Source organism: Cervus elaphus, chromosome 9, assembly GCF_910594005.1.
Source record: "Cervus elaphus chromosome 9, mCerEla1.1, whole genome shotgun sequence".
Classification (NCBI taxonomy): domain Eukaryota; kingdom Metazoa; phylum Chordata; class Mammalia; order Artiodactyla; family Cervidae; genus Cervus; species Cervus elaphus.
In genome coordinates, this window is record NC_057823.1 from 4,595,418 (window position 1) to 4,608,483 (window position 13,066).

Below are 13,066 nucleotides of genomic sequence, written 5' to 3' on the forward strand. Positions count from 1 at the left end.
GTTCCGAATACCTGTTATTACCAAATATATCACATAGGAAAGAAGGTCCTTTAAGTAAATTTAGTTCAGAGGATTTAAAGTCATGGTATATACTCATTAAGCCTGAAACTGTCAAAGGGCTGGTCTGGAAACAACAGAGGTTTTACAAAAAATAAAAAAATACCACCTCTCACAAGGTCCTCATTCCTTTTTATTATGCAGCAAATGATAGAAAGCAGCAGAAAAAGTCGGTAGAATTTTTTTTTAAAAGGCAGATAATATGAAATGGCACAAGATTTTCCATTAGGATTAACATAATAGCTAGAAATTGGCTTTATATTCAACTTGAGTAACCCTCATCTATCCTAGAAAACAGAGGTTACAGGAATTACCATTTACTAATACGGTATTTACCAAACAGGGTTGCTGATAGCTTTTTAGTCAATATCTCAAATATTGCTGATCTCAGCTTGGTCATTATAGCAACTTCACAGATGAAGGAAAACTCAGCAAGGTTCTAAGAAGCTTGCCCCAAATCACACAATTTATAAATGACAGAGTCAAGTTTCTAACCTGAACTCTGTGTGACTCCACATTCTACCTGCCTTCTAAACTCCACACTATATTCCCCCACATTCACTCACTAATTCTAGCTTTCAAGTCCCATCTTTCTTACTATCATGCACAGAAGCCCTGGGACAGTCAAAAAGGTCACTAATTGGGAATGACTTCCTAGATCCTGTATTAAGGATAAGGGGCCCCAGAATTTAGTGGAGAAAAAGCACTTCAACTGTGTCACAAGTAAGTGCATATATGGAATAACACAAGCACTTTCTACTTGTTTGCTCCACTTTGTCTTAAAATTTTGTTTCAAATATGAAGTATATTACACAAAACAGCAATTAAATAAATGTTAGGCAACAGATCTATGTGACTTATGATTTATTAGCTTACATTCAATTTTCCCAGAAAACTTTACCTCATGTTTAATTTTGTTCAACATTAAACTGACAATGTTGTTTCCTAACAAAGTGGTGTTTCCTAACAATATGATAATATTTTGTTTTAAGGGTATATAACTATGCACTGAGTTGAATCTGTATACCTGAGTGATACCATGTTTCCGAGTTCTGCCGGTAAACTTCGGATTTTATTAGAGGACAGGTCCAGATACACCAGATTGTGAAGCTTGGCAATGTCTGAAGGAATGCGGGACAGGGAATTGTCACTTAGATACAAAGCTGTCAAGTGAGTTAGTGACCACAAAGATGAGCTTAAGCTTCTTACTTTTCCTGTAAAAGAAGAAAAATGGGACAAGAATTAACTCTACAATTTGGTCTCTGGATTAAGTAGCATTTAGATGTTTTATTGAGTAAATAACTTACCATACAAAAAATTGTGGAAAAGGGGTCAACACTAAAACCTTATTGATTCTAGAATGATTCACTGCTAGGATTAAGTTATAAACTCTCCACTTAGCAAACTAACCACAACTCATTTAAGGCAATATATCAGTATTTAGATTGCATTGTTATTTTTAAGAGCACAATAGTTAAAAGACTTTATCCTTTAATTAGCCTCAGCTATGTATGACAAGAAAAAGCATGAGTAATTCAAAGTAATAAGTCTAATAAACATAAATCAACAAATTTCAGAGATCAGACACCAATCAGTGCAGGAGAATGATCCGTTAACGACGAGAAACAATCAATCAGGTCTACTATTATCCGAGCTAACTTCTTGAACAGCAGCACAGCCAGGGGATTCCAGGGGAAGAACACTGTTCTTCCCCAAGTACGGGACACACAGCAAATGTCCAGGGAAGCCAGGATGACTAGAATTTATAAAGGCAGAGTACCCGAGGAGAGAGATGAAGAGAGAGGTTTAGAGATTTTAGTTTCCCCCTCAAGTTATCAAGTGATCAGCATATGCATGTGAGAAACTGCCTGAGCCAGAGGAAAAAAAACACCCAAAAGGAGCAGAGGTAGTAATCCCTAGGTTCACACAGCACTCAATAAGGTAAAATCCACAATATCTAGCACCTAATTAAAAATTACTAGGTACACAAAGAGACTGTAAAGTAATATCCACAAGGAAAAGTCAGTCAGTTAAGACCAGTCCAGAAGAGATGACGACAAAACTAGTAGAGATATTAGAAGCTACTCTAATTATATTCCATACTGTGGAAAGCCAGACACTGAAGACAGCACCGGCGCTCACACTGAACTCCCACAGTCCAACACCACGGTGACAGGAAACGGAGAACGGCTGCTAATGCAGTCAGGTTTCCTCTGGGAACGATGAAAATGTTCTCAGGTTAACTATGGTAAGGGGTGCACAACAAAATATATAAAAATTACGGAACTTGTACTTTAAGTGGGTGAACTGTGTGAACTATACTGTTATCAATTATAGCTGCCACCAAAAGAGAGACAGACAGACAGACACACACACACATATGGGCAGAAAAATCCCCACATTAATGCAACAATCTATCAACCCAGAGAGAGATTTTCAAAAGTGAGGGCAAACTACAAGGTGAAAAGAGCCATGGAGACGGACGGTAGTGATGGATGCACATTATGAAGGTATCTAGAAAACTTTCCATAGAGAGTATTCTGGAACTAGATGGATTCACTGGTGAATATTACCAAACATTCAAGGAAGAATTAAAAACGATTCTATACAAATTCCTCCAGAAAACTGCTCATTATGAGGTCAACATCATCCTGATACCAAAACCAGACAACACTCGGACAAAACTACAAACAACATCCTCATGAACATAAATGTGAATTTAACAAAAACAAATCCAACAATACATTAAAAGGGATAATGACCAAGTAAGATCTGTGCCAGAAAATGCTAGGTTTGTTGAACATTTAAAAAATATAATTTAGAAAATGTTTTCTCAGAAAATAAAGCATTTGACAAAATCAGTATCCATTTCTGACTTTTAAAAACCTCTCCTATCAGTTGATTTTTCAGTAGAAACTGAAATTTTTCATTTTTTATTTTTAAAATAATTTCAAAATTATTTTAAAAAATTACAGCGACCCAATAGACTAGATAGCCTGCCAGGCTCCTCTGTCTATGGGATTTTCCCAGCAAGAGTATTAGAGTGGCTTGCCATTCCCTTTTCCAGGGGATCTGCCCGATCCAGGGACCAAATCTGTGTCTCCTGCATCTCCAACAGATTCTTTACTGCTGAGCTACTGGGGCCAGATGTAGACTGTTATACAAAAACCTCGTGGTTACCTGCAAACCAAGTATAAATAGATATACACAAAAAGAAGTAACTGAAATAGATACACACACAAAAAGAAGTAACTGAAACATAACACTAAAGAGAGTCATCAAATCTCAAAGAGAATAAAAGGGCAGAAAGACCTAAAAAGCAATAAAACAATGTGCAAAATGGTAAAATTGATTATATATAAATCAATAATTACCTTAAATGTAAATGGACTAAATGTTCCAACCAAAAGATTAGAGTGGGTGAATGGATGCAGAAACAACACCCACATATATACTACCTACAAGACACTCATTTCAGAACTAACGACACACACAAAGTGAGTAAATGAAAAAAGGAAGTCTAATACAGATGGCTAACAAACACATGAAAAGGTGCTCAACATCACTCATTATTAGAGAAATGCAAATCAAAACCACAATGAGGTACCATTACACGCCAGTCAGGATGGCTGCTATCCAAAAGACTACAAGCAATAAATGCTGGAGAGGGTGTGGAGAAAAGGGAACCCTCTTACACTGTTGGTGGGAATGCAAACTAGTACAGCCACTATGGAAAACAGTGTGGAGATTCCTTAAAAAACTGGAAATAGAACTGCCATATGACCCAGCAATCCCACTTTTGGGCATACACACTGAGGAAACCAGATCTGAAAGAGACACGTGCACCCCAATGTTCATTGCAGCACTGTTTATAATAGCCAGGACATGGAAGCAACCTAGATGCCCATCAGCAGATGAATGGATAAGGAAGCTGTGGTACATATACACCATGGAATATTACTCAGCTGTCAAAAAGAATTCATTTGAATCAGTCCTAATGAGATGGATGAAACTGGAGCCCATTATACAGAGTGAAGTAAGCCAGAAAGATAAAGAACATTACAGCATACTAACACATATATATGGAATTTAGAAAGATGGTAATGATAACCCTATATGCAAAACAGAAAAAGAGACACAGAAATACAGAACAGACTTTTGAACTCTGTGGGAGAATGTGAGGGTGGGATGTTTCAAAAGAACAGCATGTATACTATCTATGGTGAAACAGATCACCAGCCCAGGTGGGATGCATGAGACAAGTGCTCGGGCCTGGTGCACTGGGAAGACCCAGAGGAGTCGGGTGGAGAGGGAGGTGGGAGGGGGGATCGGGATGGGGAATACGTGTAAATCTATGGCTGATTCATATCAATGTATGACAAAACCCACTGAAATGTTGTGAAGTAATTAGCCTCCAACTAATAAAAAAATTAAAAAAAATAAAAAAAATAAAAAAAAAAAAAAAAAAAAAAAAAAGGAAGTCTATGCAAAATGGAAACCAAAAGAAAACCGGAGTAGTGATACTTTTATCATACAAAAAAAAAAAAAAAAAAAAAACCCTTTAAAATACAGACTGTTAGAAAAGAAAAAAGGACACCACATAATGATTAAAGGATCAATCCAGGAATGTTTATAACAATTGTAAACATATACGTACCCAACACAGGAGCACCTCAATACATAAGGCAAATACTAACACAGTACTGACCAGAGACACATTAATATGTCTTTTATTACCTGTGCGTTATTGACCAGAAAGAGCAATACAGTTTGAGAGTGGTACAATTAACATTACTGTGCAAAGTTGTTAGAACTTAAAAACTGATCAAGGGTTCATTATACAACTTGTGATTGTCATTATCATTCACATTTTGCCCCATTAAATTTTGTCCCAACCTTCTAAATATTATAAACACAAGTTTATTACTGTAAAACTATCAGAAATGACATAGCACAAAATTTCTCATTTGAAAAAGAGCCCCCTTCAAAGATCCACCTTGTTAAATCAGGTAAAATAAAAGAACATGTTCTAGAGGAAATAATACCCACAGGACTAAAAAAGAATCCTGCCAGAGTGGAGAGTCTGCTCTTCCCAGGGAAAGCACAGTGAAATGGTATATCTGTAATAGATGTTCTGTTCCTCTGCACAGAGATGCCTGCTGGACTGTCCATCACACACTAACAAAATATTAGAAGGCTTTAGTAACACATGTACAAAGTTTCAAATAAATACATTAAGTGCAAAAAAAAAATCTTGTTGATATTTACTCAAACATGAGCATCTCAACATTCACTTACATAACAAATCACCAGCCACAGGCGTTAGTTTCTGTAAAAATTCCCCTGGTCAATAAAGTGTCAACAGACATAAAAGGAGAAATCAACAGTAACAACTGACAAGGCATCAGCTGTTGACACATTAGACAAACTGACTTAATTGATAAGCATATAGATAGAGCATTCCATCTGCAAGCAGTAGAATAAACACTCTTTTCAAGAGCACAGGAATATTCCCGGTTCTGAAAGACCCCACATGCCTCGGAGCAAAAGAGCCCGTGTGCTACAACTACAGAGCCTGTGCTCTAGAGCCTGAGAACAGCAGCCTACGAAGCCCACACACCCCAGAGCCTGTGCAGCAAAAGAAGCTACTGCAATGAGAAGCCGAGCAACACAATGAATAGCAGACCCCACTCACAGTCAACTGGAGAAAGTCCGCATGCAGCAGCAATGAAGACCCAGCACAGCCAAAAATAAATAAATGAATGAATACATCTTTTAAAAAATCATAGGATTATCTCAACAGATGCAAAAACACTTTTGATAAAATTCAAATCCATTTATGACAAAACTCTCTCCAGAGATTATGGGTATAAAGAACCTACCTCAACACAACAAAGGTCATATTAACAAACCCAGAGCTAGCATCATACTCAACTGTGAAAAGCTGCAAGCATTCCCTCTAAGACAGGGATCCCCAAACCTCACACTGGTCCATGGCCTGTTAGGAACTGGGTTGCACAGCAGGAGGTGAATGGCTGGGGTAGCAAGGGAAGCTTCATCTGTATTTACAACTTCTCCCCGTTGCTGACATCACCATCTGAGTTCTACCTCCTATCAGATCAGCAGTGGCATTAAGAGTCTCAAAGCAGCATGAACCCTACTGTTAATTGCACATGCAAGGGATCTATGTTGTGGGCGCCTTGTGAGAGTCTGAGGTGGAGCTGAGGCAGTGAAGAGGCACTGAAGAGCAGTTGCAAATACAGATTGTCATCAGCAGAGAGGTTTGACTGCACAGAGACCAAAAGAAATCAACTGTTTGCAGACTCCTATCAAATCCCTATCAGTGAGTGGCAAGTGACAATTAAGCTGCATCTGGTGTCAGGGTTTATAGTTGCAAGTGAGTTGACATACTTCAATTGTACAGCTTCAGCTGGTGGCAGGCTTTAAGTCAGAATTCGACACTATTTTAGTCCATGAGTGACCCACCCATTCTATCTGTGTCTTTTTCCTGCACTGCATACTGTCTCAGTCAATTTTGGTAAGTCCACAAGGTAATCCCAGCCAAAACGAGTAAAACACAAACATTGCTGGAGAACTTATTTGAACAGAGCGAAAGACCCAATGGTGAGACAGCAGAAGACTCCAAAACTACTAACAAAAAGAAAGCTGCATTTTACATACTAGGAGTCCTATTTAAATTAGGGGTTCATTGCAACAAGTGATTCACATTCTCCAAGGCCACTTTATGTAATATGTGGCAACCAGTTCTCCAAGAAGCCATGAAACCATGAGAACTGCTTCATCATATGGAGACCAAGCATACTGCATTAAAAAAACAAGGCTTTAGAGTTAAAAAATAAACATGTAAATATGAAAAACAGAAGCAATTACTGAAGGCCACCATGTCATCAAATGCGTCTGCACTGAGAGCATCATTCTTAGAGGCTAACTGCATTGCTAAAACTAAGAAGCCCTTTACTATTGGTAAAGAGTTGATCCTGACTGCTGCTAAAGTTCATTTATCATGAACTTTTAGGAGATGCTGCAGTTCAAAAGGTGGCACGAGTTCCTCTTCAGGCTAGCACCGTAAGAAGACGAATGGATGAAACAGCAGAGGATACTGAGGCACAACTGTTAGAAAGGATCAATAAGTCACTCTTGTATGCAATCCAGGTTCAAAGTACTGATGTTGACAAAAGGACAACAGTGCTTGTCTCTGTGTGATACATGTTCAGGAGGATGTGCAGGTGGATATGTTATATGCACTTTTGTTGGCAACCAACATCACGGCTGCAGAACTATTCAACAATGATTACACATGAGAAAAACAGAATTGGTCATTTTGTGTCTGTATATGCATGGACAGAGTGGCTGCCATGACTAGATGGCTTGCTGGTTTCTTTCAGTTCAGTTCAGAGGCTCAGTCATGTCCGACTCTTTGTGACCCCATGGACTGCAGCACTGCAGGCTTCCCTGTCCATCACACTCCTGGAGCTTGCTCAAACTCATGTCCACCACGTCCACGAGGCCATCCAACCATCTCATCCTCTGTCATCCCTTTATCTTCCTGCCTTCAATCTTTCCCAGCATCAGGGTCTTTTCCCATCAATCAGTTCTTCGCAAGAGGTGGCCAAAGTATTGGAGCTTCAGCTTCAGCATCAGTCCTTCCAATGAATATTCAGGACTGATTTCCTTTAGAATTGACTGGTTTCTTATCTCCCTGCGGTCCAAGGGACTCTCAAGAGTCTTCTCCAACACTACAGTTCAAAAGCGTCAATTCTTCAGCACTCAGCCTTCTTTTTGGTCCAACTCTCATATCCGGCTTCCCTTATAGCTCAGTCGGTAAAGAATCTGCCTGCAGTACAGGAGATCCGGGTTCGATCCCTGGGTTGGGAAGATCCCCTGGAAAAGGAAATGGCGACCCACTCCAGTATCCTTGCCTGGAAAATCTCATGGACAGAGGAGCCTGGTGGGCTGTAGTCCATGGGGTCACAAAGAGTCGGGTACGACTGAGCGACTAACACACTCATATCCGTACCTGACTACTGGAAAAACTATAGCCTTGGCTAGGTGGACTTTTGTCAGCAAAGTAATGTCTCTGCTTTTTAATATGCTGACTAGGTTTGTCGTAGCTTTTCTTCCAAGGAGCAAGTGTGTTTTAATTTCATACTGAAGTCACCATCTGCAGTGATCTTGGAACCCAAAAAGAATAAAGCTGTCACTGTTTCTACTGTTTCCCCATGTATCTGTCATGAAGTGATGGGACCGGATGCCATGATCTTCATTTTCTGAATGCTGAATTTTAAGGCAGCTTTTTCACTCTCCTCTTTCACCTTCATCAAGAGGCTCTTTACTACCTCTATGCTTTCTTTTTTCCCACAAGGGTGAAATCATCTGCATATCTAAGGTTACTGATATTTCTCCCAGCAATTTCGATTCTAGCTTGTGCTTCATCCAGCCTGGCATTTCGCATGATGTTCTCTGCATATCAGTTAAATAAGGAGGGTGACAATGTACAGCCTTGACCTACTCTTTTCCCAATTTGCAACCAGTCCATTGTTCATGTCCGGTTCTGATTGTTGCTTCTTGACCTGCATAGAGAATTCTCAGGGGACAGGTAAGGTGGTTTGGTAGTCCCATCTCTTTTTCCACAGTTTGTCGTGATCCACACAGTCAAAGGCTTTGACAAAGTCAATAAAGCGAATGTTTTTCTGGAACTCTCTTGCTTTTCCTATGATCCAACGGATATTGGCAAATTGATTTTTGGTTCTTCTGCCTTTCAACAGAACATTGGATCCCACCAAAAAAAGATACTCCAGGTCCAAGGGCAAAGGAGAAGCCCCAACAAAATGGGAGGGGGGTGAAATCACATTTAGAATCAAACCCCAAACCCACCAGAGACGCTTGGAGGGTTCAAACTAAATCTTGTGTGCACTAGAACCCAGAGACCCCAGTGAGACTGAGCCAGACGTTCTTTTGAGTGTTTAAATGTCTCCCACCAAGGTACAGGTCAGCAGTGGCCTGCCGCAGGGACAGGGGTTCTGGCTGCAGCAGACCTGGGACACATGGCATGTGGCATAAGTCCTCTTGGAGGAGGTCGCCATTAGCACCACCATAGGGCCACCAAGCAGACGACCCAGAAACTGCAGAACAATTATACCAAAGAAATCCTTGCAGTGTTAAGAAAGTTCCAGGACCCACAACAGAGTTCCCAACCTAGGGATCCAGCAAAGGGACTGAGAACCTCCAGGAAATATGACTTTGGAGACCAGTAGGATTTGATTACAGCACTTCCACAGGACTGGAGAAACAGACTCTTGGAGGGCACAAACAAAACCTTGTGTACACCAGGACCCAGGAGAAAGGAGCAGTGTCCCCACGAGAGACTGTGCCAGACTTGCCTGTGAGTGTCCAGGAGTCTCCGGCACAGGCGTGGGTTGACAGTGGCCTGCTACGGGGTCAGGGGCACTGAATACAACAGTGCCGGCATAAGTCCTTTTTCAGGAGGTCACCATTAACCCCACTGAAGTCTGCCCTCAGACCAAACAATACGGAGGGAATACAGCCTCACCCATCAACAGAAAATTGGATTAAACATTTACTGGGCATGGCCTTGCCCACCAGAACAAGACCCAGTTTATCCCACATCAGTCTCTCCCATCAGGAAGCTTCTACAAGCCTCTTATCCTTATCCATTAGAGGGCAGAAAGAATGAAAACCACAGTCACAGAAAACTAACCAAACTGATCACATGGATCACAGCCTTGTCTAACCAATGAGAGAGCCATGTCATATAGGGCCAACCAAGATGGACGGGTCAGGGTGGAGAATTCTGACAAACATGGTCCACTGGAGAAGGGAATGGCAAACCACTTCAGTATTCTTGCCTTGGGAACCCCATGAACAGGATGAAAAGGCAAAAAGTGGCTGCATTCAATGCCAAACTGCAATGAGGGGGATGACAACTGAACATGGGGATTTCTGACATGTTTCTAACATTAGCAGAGATTTTGAAAGAGAATGAGCCAGGGCCTTCTTTCTCCCAGCTGGTGCATGATCACCTATCTCAGCTTTCAAATGAGTTTGAGAATTACTTCTCAACCACAAAACACCCTGAACTGGGAAGGAATAGATCCACAACCCATCTGTGAATAAGCCAGCTGAAACAACTTTGTCCTTGCTAGAAAAGGATCAATTGCTTGAGATAGCAAATGACTTGGCCTTTAAAGTATGTTTGAGACAACTTCAAATCTCCATACATTCTGCATTAAAATCAAGATGGAATATCCTGAGATGGCCACAAAAGCACCGAAAAGCCTGCTTCCATTTCCAACATCCTATCTTTATGAAAAGGGTTTTTCTGCAGTGACAGCAACTGAAACGAGATTACAGAGTGGACTGGACACAAGCAACACACTGTGGGCATCACTGTCTCCCATCACTCCAGACGGCACCATCTAGTTGCAGGAAAGCAAGCTCAGGACTCCCACTGATTCTGCATTATGGCAAGCTGTGTAATTATTTCACTCTGCATCATAATGGAATAATAATAGACATAAAATGCAAAGTAAATGCAATGTACCTGAATCCCCCTGAAACCATCTCCCTCAACCCCTGGTCTGGGAAAAATTATCTTCCACCAAACCAACCCTGGCACCAAAAAGGTGGGGAGTATGGCTCTAATATCAGGAACAAGACAAGGATGCCCACTCTTCCACTTTCATTCAACATAGTCTTGTTGGAGGTCCTAGCCACAGCAATCAGACAAGAAAAAGAAATAAAAGGAACCAAATTAGAAAAGAAGAAATAAATTGTCACTATTTTGCAGATGACATAACTATACATAGAAAATCCTAAGAACACCACCAGAAAACTACTAGAGTTCATTCATGAATTCAGTAAACTTGCAGGATATAAAGTTAATATACAGAAATCTGTTGCATTTCTATACACTATAAGCAAACTATCAGAAAGAAATTAAAGAAACAATCCCATTTATTTTTATTCAGAAAGAATAAAATACCTAGGCGTAAACCTACCTAAGGAGGCAAACGACTACTCCAGAAACTATCAGACCCTCAGTGTCTTCCTGCTGAGACGCCAGTTGCTGTGAAGTTCCTAAGGTGTACACATTTATGGGTAGTGCCATGAGATTTACTCATCTCTTGCATGGTAAACTGGTGATCAGGAAAACCTTCATTTTATAGATTTGGAAAGAAAAATCAAGATGAATTATAATTATTTTGAAATTTATTTGTAAATTTCTGAACCAACAGGAAATGCAGATTAATGCATCCAGAAGATTCAAGCCATTTCTATTCAATCATGTCACTGTACTAAAGTCATAACCTGTTAACCAGTATATTACTTTCTAGCTCTGAAACTATTTTTAATGGAAAATTCTTTTCCAGTTATCCAGTTTTGTAATTAAATAATCTTGAATTAAAGATGAAAGAAATCGAAGATACAAGTAGACGGAAAGGTATATTATATTCTTGGATTAGAAGAATCAATATTGCTAAAATGATCATACTATCCAAGGCAATCTACAGACTGAATGTAATCCCTATCAAATTACCGATGGCATTTTCACAGAAGTGGAACAAAGAAATTTTCATTTGTATCAAAACAGAAAGACTCTCAAATAGCCAAAACAATCTTGAGAAAGAAAAACAAAGCAGGAGGAATTATACCCCCTGACTTTAGTCTGTACTGTACTATAAGCTAGAGGACTCATAACAGTATGGCAGCAGCACAAAAACAGGACAGGACAGAAAGTCCAGAAATAAAGCCACACATTCATGACAATCTATGTCAATCTATGACACTCATGACAATCTATGACACTCATGTAAATCTATGACACTCATGACAATCTATGTCAATCTATGACACTCATGACAATCTGTGACACTTATGTCCATCTATGTCAATCTATGACACTCATGACAATCTGTGACACTCAGGACAATCTATGTCAAGACACTCATGTCAATCTATGACACTCATGTCCATCTATGACACTCATGTCCATCTATGACACTCATGACAATCTACGTCCATCTATGACACTCATGACAATCTATGTCAATCTATGATACTCATGTCAATCTATGACACTCATGACAATCTATGTCAATCTATGACATTCATGTCAATCTATGATACTCATGACAATCTATGTCAATCTATGACACTCATGTCCATCTATGACACTGGTGACAATCTATGTCAATCTATGACACTCACGTTAATCTATGTCAATCTATGACACTCATGACAATCTACGACACTTATGTCCATCTATGACACTCATGACAATCTGGGACAATCTATGACACTCATGACAATCTATGTCAATCTATGACACTCATGACAATCTCTGCCAATCTATGACACTCGTGACAATCTATGTCAATCTATGACACTCAGGTCAATCTACAACACTTATGTCCATCTATGACACTCATGACACTCTATGACAATCTATGACACTCGTGACAATCTGTGTCAATCTATGACACTGTCAATCTATGACACTCATGACAATCTGACACTCATGACAATCCATGTCAATCTATGACACTCATGTCCATCTATGACACTCATGACAAGCTATGTCAATCTATGACACTCATATCAATCTATGACAATCTATGTCAATCTATGACACTCGTGTCAATCTATGAGAAAAGACAATCTCTTCAATAAATGGTGCTAGGAAAACTAGAGAGCTACATGCAAATAAGTGAAATTAGAACATTCTTTAACACTATGTACAAAAATAAACTCAAAATGGATTTAAGATCTAAATGTAAGACCAGATACTGAAAAACTCCCAGAGGAAAATATAGGCAGAACACTCTTTGACATAAATCACAACAATAGTTTTTATTTTGGATTTGTCTCAAATAAAAGCAAAAATAAACAAATACGATCTAATTAAACTTAAGTAGCTTTTGCACAGCAAAGGAAACCACTGATCAAACAAAAAGACAACCTACTCGAT

The 13,066-nt window shown here is 39.6% G+C and overlaps 1 protein-coding gene across 2 annotated transcripts in view; it reads right to left on the bottom strand.

The window, feature by feature from the left end:
* Window positions 1–13,066, bottom strand: part of CNOT6 (CCR4-NOT transcription complex subunit 6) — a 79,795-nt gene that overhangs the window by 25,563 nt on the left and 41,166 nt on the right. For both annotated transcript variants that reach the window (XM_043910666.1, XM_043910665.1), the window contains one exon: window positions 1,085–1,271. In XM_043910666.1, the coding sequence (XP_043766601.1) occupies window positions 1,085–1,271 (187 nt within the window). The remainder of the gene's footprint in view (window positions 1–1,084; window positions 1,272–13,066) is intronic.